Here is a 16,860-nt window from a genome sequence, read left to right as displayed (position 1 = left end):
GTCGCCGGGGAGACAGGCGGGGGCGGGCCCGGGCCGGGGGCGCCGCCTAGCTGCGCACGATGGGCCGAGCCGGCCGCTCAGGGCCCTGGCGGCCTCAGTGGCCACTGCCGCCGCCGCCCGCCGGCTTATATACCGCGGCTAAATTTAGGCTGCGCCCGGAGCTCGTCCCCATCCGGGACGCGTTTCCGCCGCCGCCGCCTTGGCCCGGCCCCCGCGCGCGCCGCGCCTATAAGGCTTGGGCGGGCCCGGCCGCTGCCCGCAGAGCCGTCCCCGCCCGCCCGCGTCCCGGTCCGACCAGCCCGGCTCCGGGCAGCCACTCACCGGTGTCCCGAATCCGCGTCAGCCCCGGGTCCCAGTCATGGCGCTGAGCGAGCCCATCCTACCGTCCTTCTCCACTTTCGCCAGCCCGTGCCGGGAGCGCGGCCTGCAGGAGGTGAGGGCGGCAGGGACCGCGGGCGGCGGGGGCGGCTGACTCAGGGTAGTAGAACGTGGGCTGCGGGGTAGTAGAACGCAGGCGGCAGGGACAGCGGGCTTAGGATAGTAGAACGCAGGCAGCGGGCAGCGATCCCCGGCCCCACCGCGCGCTCACGCCCGCGCCTATCGCTCTGTCACCCGCAGCGCTGGCCGCGCGCAGAGCCCGAGGCAGGCGGCACGGACGACGACCTCAATAGCGTGCTGGACTTCATCCTGTCCATGGGGCTGGACGGCCTGGGCGCTGAGTCCGCTCCGGAGCCACCCCCGCCGCCCCCGCCGCCTGCGTTCTACTACACTGAGCCCGGCGCGCCGCCTCCCTACGGCGCCCCCGCGGGCGGTTTGGTGTCCGAGCTGCTGCGGCCCGAGCTGGACGTGCCGCCGGGGCCAGCGCTGCACGGTCGTTTCCTGCTGGCGCCGCCTGGCCGCCTGGTGAAAGCCGAACCCCCCGAGGCGGACGGCGGCGGTGGCTACGGCTGCGCGCCGGGCCTGGCCCGCGGACCTCGGGGCCTCAAGCGCGAGGGTGCCCCGGGCCCGGCAGCTGCGTGCATGCGAGGCCCCGGGGGCCGCCCCCCGCCACCGCCCGACACGCCACCGCTCAGCCCCGACGGCCCCGCGCGCCTCCCCGCGCCCGGCCCGCGCGCCCCCTTCCCGCCTCCCTTCGGTGGCCCCGGCTTCGGCGCACCCGGGCCCGGCCTGCATTACGCGCCGCCCGCGCCCGCCGCCTTCGGCCTCTTCGACGACGCGGCCGCCGCCGCCGCAGCTCTGGGCTTGGCGCCGCCAGCCGCCCGAGGTCTCCTCACGCCGCCCGCGTCTCCGCTGGAGCTGCTGGAGGCCAAGCCCAAGCGCGGCCGGCGGTCCTGGCCGCGCAAACGCACCGCCACGCACACCTGCAGTTACGCGGGCTGCGGCAAGACCTACACCAAGAGCTCCCACCTCAAGGCGCACCTGCGCACGCATACAGGTGGGCAGCGAGCACGGGCTGGGGACCAATGCGGGGGGAGCTAGAGGAAGGGCGTGCTTAGGAACCCCCCAGAGGGCGTGGCCCAGAGCTTGGGGAGGGGGCAAGGTCTTAGAAAGCCCCCTGGGGCTTGGCTGGGGGCGTGGCTCCGGAGCCTGGGGACTGGGCGCGCGCTTAGGACCCTCCTGGGAATGTGGCTCGGGACTTTGGGCAGGCATGCACACTTATGAAACCTAGGGGGATGCTATGTCTCAGACTGTCGGGGGGAAGGTGCAAGCTTAGGAGCCCCCCGGGGGCGTGGCTGAAAGACATTGCAGAGCGGACTGTGCGCGCTTAGGACCCCTGGGGAGTGAGGATCAGGAGACCCGGGAATGGGAGATGACGTGCCTAGGATCCCTAGAAGTTCAAAACATAGCGGGGCGCGCTTCAGAGAGCTGGTTAAGGGTAGGTTGTGCGCCCCCGAGTAGCCACTAATCAGGGTGAGTGTCTGTGAGTATCAGAGCCACAGGCGGGAGAGAAACTAAGGCCGGCTCTCGCCCCCTCCCTGCAGGCGAAAAGCCCTATCACTGCAACTGGGACGGCTGCGGCTGGAAGTTTGCGCGATCCGACGAACTCACGCGCCACTACCGCAAGCACACGGGCCACCGACCCTTCCAGTGCCACCTGTGCGACCGTGCCTTCTCACGCTCGGACCACCTGGCTCTGCACATGAAGCGGCACATGTAGCCTGGACGCCCCCCGCCCACCCGCGCGCGGCCGTGGCGGGTCCCACGCGCCGGGCACGGCCCCCTTCCAAACTGTGACTGGTATTTATTGGGCCCAGAGGACCGGGCCGGGCACAGCGTGGCCACCGAGGGGGCTCCCCCCACGACGACGACGACGACGCCCGGCCCCCATCAGAGACTGAAGGCCCGGTGGGAGAAGACCACAATCCTCCTTGACGAGTTTTGTTTTCAAAATGGTGCAATAATTAAGTGTCGTCTTCCTCCCTGCCGGGTCTACACTAGAGGATCGAGGCTTGATGCCTTGTGAAAAATACAGCCTTAATTTGTACTGTGCAACATTTTTTATAATATTGTACATAATGACTGTGACAGATATTGTATTACTGTAAATAGGAAGACAGGTGGGCATTTTGACTGCCTGGTTCATTTTTATAAGATTTTGCTGTTTTTTAATTAAAAAAAAAAGTTTTGCATCTTTTGAAAAAAATCACAGCACTGGTCTGGCTGCTTGGAAGCTGGGGGCTTGCGACACTTGGGGGAGGGGCTGGGGGGAACGGGCAGCTTTGATGGAGGGCAGCCTGGCAGAGGTAGGGTGAAGTGGGTCCTGCCCTGGCCAGCATCTGGGGTTGCCAGCTGCAGCCCCCAACTGCCAGGAACCTGTGGGTTTTTCTATAAATTTAAACACTGCCTTTTAGGACTGAGGGAGAGTTATTTTAAGGTTGTTCCCTGAGCCATAAATTGCCTCTTTTTCCCCAGAGCTGGAGAAACTGCTGGTCCCACTGACATGGCCTCCTCTGGGCTGAAAAAAGCCTTACCTCCTTTTGGAAGCTTCTGAGGTTTTAGCCAAACTTCTGTAGTGTGCAGACTTTTTTTTTTTTCCTTCAGAAGGGGAAAAATGCTGAGTTTCTGACCTGTTTTGCCTTTCACTAGTCTTGCTTTTTAGATTTTTTTAATTTTTTATTTTTAAGATGAGTTCCCCATCCTGTTAGAAAAAACTGAAATCCACATTTGAGGGTCATGGATGGTGAGTACGCTTTTCCAGATGAGCAAACAGAGGCCCAGAGAGGTAGCTATGGAACAGTGGTGTCAGGGTGCCAGCCTGGTCTGGCTGCCTCCCAGGGGTCCCTGAATCCCACTAGAGGGATTTCTGCAACAACCCACCTGTTGCTGGTGGTGGAGGGTTATAAGACCCTCCCCTGCAGCTGCCCTTGTGTGAAGGAATCACATCAGAGCCCCAGCCTTGCTGGCTGGAGGCGGCCACTCCAGAAATGTACCTCGTGAGCAAGGGAGGACCCCTGTACAGCACCCTGAATACCTCAATCAGGCGAGGAGGTGCCTCTGCCTGGCAGTTTCCCCCTCCTCTTCCCCCTTCTGGGGGCCCTGGGTGGGTAACCATGGCCACTAACAATTGCACAAGTTCTTTCCAGAAAGTGAAAATAGCTTGTAAGCAGCGCCTGTTTTAAAACCCTCTTGCCCTATTGCGACAGAGGCTGGGATTTCCTCCCTTCCTCCCTCTCTTCATCCTTCCTCCCCACCCCCTACCCCTGACGGCAGCCCTGGAAACAGCTGAGAGCGTTTGGTAATCCACAAAAAGCAGAAATGGGAGATGACAATCTGATGCATCTTTCTCGAGTCAAGAGCCTGGGCCCACTTCCGCTGGCGATGGGGTGTGTGAGTGTGCGTGTGTGTGAGCCTCTGAACCCTCTCTCTGCAGCTTTTGCAAAAAAAACGATTCCAGAGCAGAGCGCTGGCCCCCTCGATCCGTGGAAACGGCCCTCTTTGCTCGGAGCTGGTCTCAGAGGCAGTAGGAGTAGAAGAAATACTCGCAAGAGATTTTAAATAATTTTTTGTACGGTCCTCCAGTCTTTCTCGTTGAGTTTTTAAACTTACGGGTAAAGCCATGTTTCTGGCTTGCTCAAAAACACCTCCCAGAGGCCTCTGAATCCAATGAGAGGCCACTTGTAAGGGGACTGAAGCTGTTGAGTTTCTGTTTCCTGAGCGCCTCCAACTGATACAATAGAAAGTGTCAGGCTCCTACGCAGCAGTACGTTTCAGCAAGACACGGGCTGGCAAAGAGCTGGCTTGCACTGATTAATGCAGAAACACTCCCTCATCGTTTTCTCTGCCCCTTTCTGAAACCCAAATGTTGACTTCCGCCAAACAGCTTCTGGATGGGTGGTTCTCAGCCAGTTGCAGCCCAGTCTTGAGATATTTGGGGGTTTCACAACTGGGGGATGCTGCTAGCATCTAGCGGGTGGGAGCCAGGGATGCTGCAGAAACATCGTAGAAGGCACAAGGTAGCCCCCTCCACAGAGAACCATTCGGTCTCGGTGCCGTTCGTGCCGCAGCTGAAACACCTGCTCGAGTTCCTAAAAGATCATTCATCGCTTTTTACTAGCAAGGAGGGGGCTCCATCCCAGGAAGCAAGTTTCCATGACAGATGCCACCCAGAGAAAAGTATGAATAAAACCTCACTGCTGGGCCCTGGCCCCATCCCTGTGACAAGACACAGAACACTTTTCCTTCCTGGTGTCCACTTGAGAAAATATAAAATATCAAACCAGAAAAAAAATGTTTTGCCCTGCATTCTACAACCCAATTTTCGTCAAAGTTTTTTGGAGGAAGGGGTTTCTGGGCAGTGGTTGAATTGTTTTCACATGGCTGTGACTATCACTGTATCCTTTTTTTTTTCCAGGAAAAGTTATAACCATTTTTCCATATATTTTCCTCCACAATATGTTTTTATTATTTTAAATGGCTGCATAATATAACATTTGGACGTGCCAGAATTTGCTTATACAAACAAGCGCTGGGCATATGTATGTACACACTGGGCCACATTTCAGATTGTCCCCCAGGGTTGGAAAGGATGACAGTTTTGGAGGACTTTGGGCATTGCCAAAATGCTCTCCCAAGAGTGACTCCAGTGATGGGGGAAAGATACAGGAGCTGTTTTTCTACTAGGAGTTTCCTGTATGTCAGGGAGCCCAGGCATCCTAGAATGATGTGGTGTGAAGTGGGGGGAGGGAGAGCCTTCAGAGGGTCAGGTGAGTCCCAGCACATGCCTGACTCAGCACCTGCTCCATCAGCAAAGCTGAGCTAGCACCCAGGCTTAGCCACACCCTGGGGAGTTTCAAGGCAACAGGCCAGAGATGAATGGCTCTCAAGGGCACCAGCACCAGGTGTCTCTGATAGCCTAGACCCACGCTGAGCTGGTGTGTGACAAGCACAGGGTTTCTCAACCCCATGATCATCAACATCGGGGCTGGACCCTTCTCGGTGGTAGACGCTGCCCCGTGCACTATAGGACGTTGAGCAGCATCCCTGGCCTCCACCCACTCGATACCAGCAGCACCTACGCCCCCAAGTTGTGACAACCAAAAATATCTCCAGACACTGCCAGTGTCCCCTGGAAGCAGGTTCACCCCAGTTTGAGAACCACTGGGTTAGGGGGTTCTGTAGGCACGTGAGACACTTTGCATCTGTAACTATCTGACCTGAGGTGCTAGGATGCTGCACGTATTTAAATACAGAAACTAAGTGGGAGGGAGAGAAGAGGTAACTCACAAACACTGAAGGATCAGCCTGGTTTATACCATCTGACCCATCGGGAATTTTTTCCGGTGCGCAGTGTGAGCTACGAACCTACATAAATTTTTTTCCAAATAATTCATACAGGGTTTCTCAATCTCGACACTGCTGACATTTGAGGCCGCATCCTTCTTTACACTGGGGGACTGTCCTGCACATTGTAGGGTGTTCAGCAGCATTCCTGGTCTCAACCCAGGAGATGCCAGTAGCACCCCCAGCCCTGCAGTCCCGCAGTTGTGACAACGAAAATGTCTCCAAGTGTCCCCTGGAGGGGGAGGGTGCAGAATCGCCCACAGTGAGTACCACTGCTTAGGCAAAACCATTCTTTCCCATGGAAGCCCTCAGCTCTGCCCTGCGGGCCTGTTTCCTTGACTGGGAGGTGAGGGTGGTGCTGCGGGGATGGAATGACAGACGGGAGATGAGTGCCCAGCACTGGGGTGCGGCCTGCAGGGTGAGTCTCCCCTGTGAGGTTGGTGTGTGCGAATTTCGAGTCTTGCTACCCACCGTCTCTCTGTGTCTCTAGATAGACGGACGGACCGACAGGTGGATAGATAGATAGATAGATAGATAGATAGATAGATAGATAGATAGATAGGTAGATAGATAGAAAGGTGGATGGATGGGGCTTCCCTGGTGGCGCAGTGGTTGAGAGTCCGCCTGACGATGCAGGGGACACGGGTTTGTGCCCCGGCCTGGGAAGATCCCACATGCAGCGGAGCGGCCGGGCCCGTGAGCCATGGCTGCTGAGCCTGCGCGTCCGGAGCCTGTGCTCCGCAGCGGGAGAGGCCACAACAGTGAGAGGCCCGCGTACCGCAAAAAAAAAAAGAAAGGTGGATGGATGGATGGATAGATAGATGATAGATAATCTTTCTCTCAATCTCTCTCCCTTCCCTTCTCTCCACCTGTCTCATTCTCTCTCTCTCTCTCTCTCAACCTCTTTCTCCTCCACTCATTCATTCAGCAAATGCTCCCAATTCCTCAGCCCTGATCTGAGTCCTGGGGAAGCAGGAGTGACTCAGAAGTGACTCAGCCTTGCCTCTTCACCCACAGCCACTGTCAACAAAAGTTTGTTGAATGACTAACCCAGTGTGAACTTGAGCTGAGCTTCAGGCTGGGGCAGGTGCTTTCATCCTGGGTATTTAATACAAATTCTCTCTTTCAATCTTCCCACCAAGCTGGGGGGTTTGGGGGAGTGGAATAGCCACCCCCATTTTCCAAATGCAGAAAGCTGGTGTGGAGAGAGGAAGGCTAGCCCCTTGCCTGGTGTGGGTGTAGGTGGTGGAGTGAGGGCTCCAACTCAGGCTGGTCCAATCTTGACGTCACAGCTCCTACCCACGCCTGGAAACATCTACATGCTAAACTGCATCAAGCTCGCCTGGTTTTCTTCCACGCACACAGTCTGGGGGTTCCTGGAAGCCCCAATGAGTTCCTTCGAGGCTTCCGTCTGAATATCCTGGAAAACTCACTTTCCAGGAAAATCTTGGGCAGGGAGAAATGGGGTCAGGAAACACAGGTGTCAAGGGGCAGCCTGGCTAGGTGAATGGAGTTCCCTGAGACGTTGTAATAAGAAACAAAAGGAGGCCAGAAGGAAGAAGATGCCCCCAAAAGCTCCCACTCCTAGGTGTAGACCCCAAAGAATTAAAAACAAGGACTCAGACAGATGCTTGTACATCAGTGTTCACAGCAGCGGGATTCCCAGCCACCAAAAGGTGGAAACAACACACATGGCCATCAACTGATGAATGGATAAACAAAAGGTGACACATCCATGTAACAGAATATTACTAAACCATAAACAGGAATGAAGCACTAACACAGCTACCAGGTAGATGAACCTCAAAAACATTATCCTGAATAAAAGATGCCAGACACAGAAGATCACATACTGTATGAGCCCACATATGTGAGGTCCTAGAGCAGCTAAATCCACAGAGACAGAAAGTAGAAGGGTGGGTGCCAGGGGTTGGGGGAGAGGACCAGGGAGTTAATGTTTAATGGGGACAGGGTTTCTGTTTGAGGTGATGAAAAAGCTTTGGAAATAGTTAGTGAGCATGGTTGCATAACAGTGTGAATAAAATTAATAGCACTGAATTGAATACTTAAAAATGGTTAAAATGGTATATTTTATGTTATGTACATCTTATGATGATTTTTTTTTAAAGGCTTGGGAGTCTCCATAGGCATGAGGTGGGGAGAGAGATTTCTATGAGTCAGACCGTGTGATGAGTGTTTTCCAGGCATTTGTGCCTATTTTACAGGTAGGAAAATGGAGGCCTGGGGAGACAAGGCCACTGTCCACATAATGGAGCTGAGCTTTGAACCTGAGTCTTCCTGAAATGAAAGTTTTTCTCCAACTGGATGTCTCTGCAGTAGACAGTCCCTGGGTCTCTCTGGCCCTCTGTTTCTCCACCTGAAAACAACCAGGGCAATGGCTCCTCTACATGGACCATATACTGGGGACAATTTTGTCTTCCCAACAATATCAGATGGTATCCTATAGCAGGTCACTATCATTCTAGAATAAATCCAAAGATTTCATTGTGGTCTGGGGAGCCCCACCTCCTCCTGCCCACCTCTCCTTCATGCCTATGTGTTCACTCAGCCACACTGTTCTCCTTACTGTCCACCAGACATGCTCCCCTTCAGTGCTGCCTCAGGGCCTTTGGACCTGCTGTTCCCTAGACCTGAAATGCTGTTCCCTGGATTCTTCCCATAGCCACTAGTAGCAGCCAAGCCAAGCTGCACTGGGAGAATCTCTGCAGCCTCAAAGCCAGAAACCAGATCCTCAGGTGAAAGGCAGGAGGCCACCAGACAAGGGGCCGGGGCCCTGCTGGCCCTCACCCCATAGGGGGTGAAAGAAACTGTCCCTGGAATCTCAATTCCCATCACCTTTGCTTCTCAAGCTGTGCCTGGGAAAACCCCTCAGTGGCGTCATCTCTCCTCTTGTAGAAGAGGAAACTGAGGCCCAGAGGTGTTTCCCAGAGTCATACACTGATGCTAGGACTCCCACTCTGAAGGTAGGGGTTTTCCCTTAGCTGTGCACTCGCAGAAGGCCAGGTTCACTCTGGTTCATGAGGGAGGCTGAGAGAGGAGGCAAATCTCAAAGCCCCATCCTCCACCAGTTTTAATTCTTCTTTTTTTTTTGGAAGAGCGTAAGGGTGGAGAAGGGTTACATTTGTGGCCATTTGTGGCTCCGGGAATAAAAAGACATGCCCTCCAGACCTGCCTCAGGGCCTTTGCACTTGCTGTTCACTCAGCCAGAAATACTGGCCAGCTGCTCCTTGTCTTTCAAGGCCCTGACCATCCATCCAGCTGACCTTACCCCCTCCCTGGGATGGAGGACACAATGTCCTCCTCCCGCTGGACCACACTCAGCAACTTCTTTCAGATGAATGGGCTCCTCCAGGCCTGACTGCACGTTGGCAAACGTTACCCAAGCAGGTGGAACTCAGTGGTGGGCGGGTGGTGCGGGGGTGCAGATGAACTCTTCAATGTGCCAGAGAGGTGAGCAGTGCATGGGGAGGCTCAGAAAAGGGGAGGAAACTGCCCGAGGTCACACAGCAGGAAAAGCCAGAGTTCCCTGGAGTTCTGTCTCCCAAATCCTTACCCAGATGCCCCAAGGCTGAGACCCTGTGGCCGTCCTGTCTCAGAAGGCTCTGTGCCCCACACCTGCCTCACCCCTCTCCTCCACAAATCCCAGGGCCTTGGCTGGGCCTCCTGGGAGAGCACAGCTGATTCAGCCTCATGGGACCCCCATCTAGCCTGCCTCCAATGTTGGGGCTCATGGATTGGCCCACCTGGGAGGGAGTGGGGTGGAGGGAGACCCCACATATGGGGCTTTCAGGAGAGCACAGGGGGCACAGGGGTGAGCCAGGGCTGCGGGACTGAGAGGCAGTGGGGAGCCACAGAAGGACGAAGGCAGGGGTGACCATCAGCTTTGTGCTCTCTCTCAAGCCTTATAACATGGTTCTTCCACCATGACCCACGCCTGCGAAGGCATCCCTTTCTCCTCTGAGGTCCCACACCCTTCTCTACCCTTCTTTGGGTTCCTTAAGCATTTTTCACCCCAGAACCTGGAGGCTGGTTCTGACTTGGGGTTCCCTGGGGGCAGAGGCCAGGCCCTGGCTGGGACCAACCAAGGGAGACAACCTCACTGTTCTAGGGGGGACACAGCCCTAGGAGGATGGGGATAGGTACCCTGCCAAGACCCTGCTCCAGGCCTGAGTACTTTCTCTAGGCTGTGTCTCCTCCATTTCCCTATTCTCTTCCCTTCCATCTCTTGTTTTCTTTCTTTTTTCATTGCCGTAAAATACACGTAACATAAAATTAACCATTTTACCCAGTATTAAATGTACATACAGTTCTGTGGCATCAAGTACACTCACACTGTTGTGCAGCCGTCACCACCATCCATCCCCAGAACTTGTTGATCTTCTCAGACTGAAACTCCGGCCCCATTAAACACTAACTGCCCAGCCCCTTCCCCCAGGCCCTGGCACCCACCACTACCTTCTGTCTCTACGAATCTGACTACCTTAGGGGTCTCATGTAAGTGGAGACCTACAGTATTTGTCCTTTTGTGACTGGTTTATTTCACTCAGCATAATGCCCTCAAGGTTTATCTATGCTGCTACGTGTCAGAATTTCCTTCCTTTTTTTTTTTTTTTTTTTTTTTTTGCGGTACGCGGGCCTCTCACTGCTGTGGCCTCTCCCGTTGCGCAGCACAGCCTCCGGATGCGCAGGCTCAGCGGCCATGGCTCACAGGCCCAGCCGCTCTGGGGCACGTGGGATCTTCCCGGACCGGGGCACGAACCCATGTCCCCTGCATCGGCAGGCGGACTCTCAACCACTGCGCCACCAGGGAAGCCCTTCCTTCCTTTTTAAAGCTGAATAATATTCCATTGCGTGGATAGCCCACATTTGTTTATTTATTCATCCCTTGATGGATACTTGGGTTGCTTCCACCTTTTGGCTGTTGTGGGTAAAGCTGCCATGAAAATGGGTATGCAGACATGTTTCTGAGACCCTGCTTTTGGGGATCGACCCAGAAGTGGAATTGCTGGATCCCTTGTTTTCTTTTGAAAGCTTTATTCGCTGACTCTCAGAAAGTCAGAAGTGTTTTTCTTTTCTGAGCAGCTCACCCAGGAGCTACAGGCTCAGGCTGAGCATCTGCAAATCTCTCAGTGTTTGGATCTCCTTTCTGCACCAGTTCGCCACTGTTAGCTCCAACCAGCCACTCTCTGGGCCTCGGTTTCCTCCTCTGTGAAATGGGGGCAACAGAAAAGGGGAGGGGAGCGCTGCCAGCAGCCTAGCTTCGGGGTCACCCGGAAATCAGGGTTTTGCAGCAGCCTGGGCTGTGCAGAGAGGCAGAGGCTCCCCAGGAGCTGGACAGGCCTGCGGTCGAGGTGCCACTCACACCCGGCACGCCCGCCCGCCCGCTCAGCCTACAGGCTGCTCTGCTTGCAGCCAGCACCCGGCCCCACCAGGCCTGGACTACCCGGGACAGCCTTCTCGGGAGGGAACACAGACCCCTGGAGGCCAGATCAAGAGACCCTCCACTGGGCCAGGGCCTGAGCTGGGCTGACGTCATCCACCCTCACTCCGAAGCAGCAGAGGCCGTGCCGTGGTACAGGCCAGCCAGGCCTCCTGGTCCCTTGTCCACCTTGAGCCACGGGAGTGGACACGCTGGCTGAGTGCCTGCCAATGGCACCAGCTTGCCAGGGCCTGCTCCGTTTTAACCTAGAACAACATGAACAGAATATTCTATTGACAAGCCTTTCTATTTTTCCCTCCCCTCCACCACTTTTTTTTTCTTTTTTCTTTTTTTTTTAACAGAGGGAGTCTGGAAACCAACCAGACTGAACAGACACATCTAGAACACTCCACCCAACGGCGGCAAAATACACATGAACATTCCCCAGGATGGGCCACCAACCAACCTCAACAAATTGAAGCGGCTTGAGATAATACCAAGTATGTTCTTAGACCACAATGGAATGAAATTAGAAACCCCAAACAGAGAGAAAGCTGGCAAACCCGGAAATACGTGGAAATTAAGTAACAATAGTACAGAATTACCTGCTCCAAGATTGAACCAGCAAATCTCGGAGGCAGGAGATTAGTTCCGGGGCCGAGGCTGGGTGGGGGAGCTCCAAGGCTGGGGGGAGGTGGGACACAGATCCGGCTTTGCTTGAGGGCCTGCGTGCACCCAGGATTCATCTGCAGATCTTGGGGGGGGAGGGCGGGACCGTGAGGTCTCCGGGTGTCCCTTGGGGATTTCTCGTGGTTCCCATGGGGTCGTGGCCTCCAGAATGTGAGCCTGCCCTGATGCGCGCGGGTGACCCCCAAGCCCCCAAGGGCAGCTCTCCTCGTGGCTCCAGTGGGGTCCGCTGGGGGGCTGCTTCTGAGAGCCTGCCCCAGCCGTCCAGAGAGCCTCCTCCCTTGCTTGCTTAGAACATGCTGGAGACTCCTTCACTCTGCATTCTGGCCCTTAATCGTCAGCAGTCTCTCTCCTCTGAGCCTCTGCTTCTCCCACGTCACTCTCCACCTTTCACCCTAATCTCCGGGTCTCCCCCGCCCCGATGCGACTCACTCTTGCTTCTCCCCAACCCCACATCTTTGCAGAGGCTGTTCCTTATGCCAAAAAGCCCTTCCTATGTATCCATGGAGGGACCGTCCACCCTTCAAGGTTTAGCTCAAGCGTCACCTCCTCTGGGAAGACTGCCCTGACTCCCCCAGCAAAACCTCTTCTCCCCACCATGTGGACCCGACCTCACTGGGGCGGGGGCACCTGCATGGGTATCTGGCACCCCCATCCGATGGGGCCTGAGCAGCCAGAGTGAGGGGTGCTGCATGACCGGGGGGGCCTGGTTGAGAAGGAGTCAGCACCACGAACAGACGTAGTGGCTCTGTTCCCGGGTCCTCATATGCAACCAAACCCCAAATTCAGGCCTTCCTGGGGTAGCAGGATTTCTGACCAACTCCAGGAGTCGGTGCTGATGCTAATGCGGGGCAGTGTGCAGCATGCAGTGTAGACAGGACTTGGAGTCCAGCAGCCCGGGTCACCCCAGCTCTGGTGTTTGCCTCTTGGCTGCGGCCCCCGGCAACTGCCCAATCTCTGGGAGCCAGAGCTTCCCCCTGGGCTGGTCAGAAAAGTAAATCAGAGTCAAGTTCCCTCCGACACACATACTGTGGGAGCTCAGCCTCTGCTGTTTCCTCCCCTGCATCCTCCAGGGGGGATTGAATCTTATCTGGTGGGTCTTGGGCAGGGCCCAGAAGTTGCCATGTGTGCAGCGCCCCGGGGATTGGCTCAGCCACACTTTGAGACACGCGGCTCTAAATTGTCACAGTCATTCAGGAAATAGTTCTGCACCCGCCGAATGCCAGATGCTGTTCGCTGTTCGAGAGGCTGCCATCCTGCCTTCTCCAGCACATCCTGATTGCCCTCCGCCTCCATCACCCCTGATTTCAACCTTGACCCCAAGTTGGCCTTTTGGGGACTGTCCCAAGACCGAAAGACACACTCCTTGGCCAAACCCCCTGTCTGTGGCCTCAGGGTTCTATGATATTTCAAAGCAAGGAGAAAAACCAGGAATCAGGAGTCCAGCCAGCCCCATTTTTCACTTGGCTTTAAAATATGCCCAGAGGTGCCAATCCCAGCTCTCAGGAGCAGAATTCTCCGCATTCCTGGTGTGTTTCCGTTGAACCCCAAACCTCAAACACATCCTGATGTCTCATTTCCTCAACAAGGCCTGGGGTGACTTAGGCCAGCTTGCCGGGGGCTCATCGGTTCATTTTGAGTCACAACGGAGGTTTGTCGAAGGAAGGATTTCTCATCTCAGAAGTTGGCGGCTGTTCCATCAAGCACGGCTGGTTCCCACCAACTCTCCGCCTGCCTCTGTGCAGTTTACTGCAGGAGCCCATGGCCGGCTTTGCCCTGCGTGCCAGGATCTGGGCTCCCGATGACTTGGAGGGGCAGCCCCGGTCACAAGGCAGGGGCTGGGGACACTGGACAGGTCTGAGCTGAGCTCCTGAGCTCATCACTGTCAACCTGTGACTCCCAGGCCCCCATTTCCTCCCCTGTCAAAAGGGGTCCTTAGCAGCTGTCTTGGTAGCTGCTGTCTGATGGATGGGGCCTGCCCTATGCCTGGCACACAGTAGGTGCTCAATGAAGGAATGGTGGCCATTATTAAGAGAGAGACAGGGAGTTCCCTGGTGGTCCAGTGGTTAGGACTCTGTGCTTTCACTGCTGAGGTCCTGAGTTCGATCCCTGGTCGGGGAACTAAGATCCTGCATGCCTTGTGGTGTGACAAAAAAAAGAGACAGTAGAACTCCAAAGGAACACGCCCACTCATTCTGCTTACTCCTGCTGGCCTCTGGGAGGTGGGACTGGAGGTGGGGGGACTGCCATGTCTTGGGACAGTTCCTGATGTCACTGGCAACTGAGCTGACTTCTGCACAGGGAGACTCAGGCGCCCTATGGAAATGCACAGGGACAGCATCAGTGCAGGTGACCTCGTCCTGGACCTTTCTGCAGTGTAAGCGGGCATCTCAGGGGTGCCTCTTTGAGTGGGAGGGGCCCCTGCAAGATTTTTGCCTGGAAGAAGAGTTGTGGCAATTATTTTTATTATCGTTGTTGCTGTTGTTGGCATGTTGGTTTAAGAAATAATTGGGATGTTCATTGCAGCACTATTCATAACAGCCAAAAAGTAGGAGGAACCCAAGTATCCATCAAAGAATGAATAAACTAACGAAATGTGGCCCATCCACACAATGGAATATTACTCAGCCATAAAACGGAAGGAAGCACTGACACATGCTACAAACGTCGATGAACCTTGAAAACATCAGACTGAGGGAGAGAAGCCAAACATGAAAGGCCATGTGGTGTATGATTTCATTTACATGAAATGTCCAGAACAGGCAAATCCATAGAGACAGAAAGCAGATCAGTGGTTGTCAGGGGCTGGGGGAGGGAAGTGGGGAGTGACTGCTAACATCGTGAATGTATGAAATGCCACTGAATTATATACTTTAAATGGTTAATTTTATGTTACGTGAATTTCACCTCAATAAAAGCAAAATGATTTCTAAAGAAGCAACCGGGAATAGAGGTTTCAATTGTAAAACTTTGCTATTTTTAACGAAATTCTTTTCGTGAATGTAAAAGTAAAATAAAATTTATCAAGGGATGCACGGTAACAAAACATGGTATATACATACACACAAGGTGCATACAACGTGCACAATGTATATACATCTATACGATGGAATATTATTCAGCCTTAAAAAGGAAGGACATTCTGACATATACTACGACATGGATTAAACTTGAGGACATTATGCTAAGTGAAATAAGCCCATCACAAAAGGACAAATACTGCATGATGCCATTTACGTGAGGTCCCTAGAGCAGTCACCTCCAGAAAGTAGAAGGGTGGGGTGCCAGGGGCTGGGGGAGGGGGATGGGAAGTTAGTGTTTAATGGGGACAGTTTCAGTTGGGGAAGATGAAAAAGTTCTGGAGATGAATGGTGGTGATGGTTGCACAATAATGTGAATGTATTTAATGCCACTGAACTGTATTCTTAAAAATGGCTAGGATGGTGAATTTTAAGTTATGTGTATTTTACAATAGTTTAATAAATCAGCAAATAAGTAGGAAAATCAGAGTAACAACAAAAAACTAACCTGCAGCCTCTTGGACTCCCAAACAGTAATTTCGCATCTGCTTTGCTGACAGTAACATTCACTCATTATATTAACAACGGACACACAGGAAGGGTGAAAGTTCAAACCCTCTTTTCCATTTTCATTACGTTATACTGTATAGAGTGTTAGCACTGTGTATAACTGCATACATGAGTGATTTTCAGGAAAACGATGGACTTCCCATTTTATGGTTAAAAAAAATTCTTTACAGCCTGAGCATTTGCCAGCCTTGAGCCAAGATGGGAAAAAGGGCCCCGAATATAGAGAATGAGGGATGGAAGAAATGGAATGACCTTGACACTATCATTAGATTCACAGAAGGAAACATTCCTTCTGTGAATTTCACATAATTTCCTTTAAATATATTGGCTCTATGGGAAAACAGGGAGGGGACTTCTGGTTTAACAATGTTGCAAACAATGTAGTATTTAATTTTTATTCTTCCAAGTAATGCCACCTGCACCCCAGAGAGAGCTAAAAATCAAATTACACAGGAATCAGAAACTGTTCAGCCCTAATGAAAAAATTAATTCAGCTGGAGCTCCGTGGGGGCAGAGAAACTGTCTGGCTCACCATTGCCTTTCCAGTACCCAGCTCAGGCCCTGTATCTGGCGTGGCAAACTATGGCTTGAGGGCTGAATATGGCCCTCCAGCTGCTTTTGTAAATCTGCTTTTGTAAATAAAGCTTTATTGGTACACAGCCACATGCATTCATTGACATCTACTCTGTGGCTGCCTCTGTACTATAATGGCAGGCTTGAGTCATTGCAACAGACACTGTGTGGCCTTAAAAGCCAAAATATTTATTACCCGGCCCCTTACAGAAAGTTTGCTGTCCCCTGGTCTGGAACAATATGAGTGACAGTAAAAAGTGTGCTGAATTAAATCAGATGCAAAGTAGAATTGGCTGCTGGCAGCATCTCCTGTTTCTGGAAACACAAATGCGTTTGTGTGCATCAGGTTCTTGAAGAAATACAGCAAATCGACTTTGTATGGTTTTCCAAGGCTCCTAGGAGAAAGTTACAAACGACAAACAGTAGGAAAGAGTGTCCAGGCCTCGGAACTTGAACAGAGTAACCGGAGCCTCTCAGGTAATTGGACGGAGGTGATTTGGTGAGAATGGGCTCTGCTGTCATTTAACCAACTGCAAGTGGGAGGAATTTTCTAGATCCAGTTTCACAGCCACCACAGGCCCTCGGTGAAAGTCAGACGAGGGTAGCTTCCTGAGTCTCACTGCCTGACTTCAACCCTTATAGATGGCTTGCAAAGTCTCCCATCTGTCCCGGGTCCCTGAAGCCCATAAGAAAGTGCACAAGCCCATGGAGACTCTTAGTCTCTTTTGTGGGGAGGTGACCCAACCCATGACTGATGGAAAATGCCTGCTTGTTTGCTCAGCCATGCTT

General features: G+C 53.7%; 1 protein-coding gene across 1 annotated transcript; it reads left to right on the top strand.

The window, feature by feature from the left end:
* The first annotated feature begins 335 nt into the window (after window positions 1–335).
* Window positions 336–2,638, top strand: KLF2 (KLF transcription factor 2). Its single transcript, XM_079704078.1, has 3 exons — window positions 336–433; window positions 619–1,435; window positions 1,983–2,638. Exons 1-3 carry the CDS (start codon window positions 359–361, stop codon window positions 2,156–2,158), a joined length of 1,068 nt encoding a protein of 355 aa, XP_079560204.1. The 5' UTR covers window positions 336–358; the 3' UTR covers window positions 2,159–2,638.
* The last annotated feature ends 14,222 nt before the right edge of the window (window positions 2,639–16,860 follow it).

This window comes from Hyperoodon ampullatus, assembly GCF_949752795.1.
Source record: "Hyperoodon ampullatus genome assembly, chromosome: 4".
Taxonomy (NCBI): Eukaryota; Metazoa; Chordata; class Mammalia; order Artiodactyla; family Ziphiidae; genus Hyperoodon; species Hyperoodon ampullatus.
This window is presented reverse-complemented; position numbering and strand designations above follow the sequence as displayed.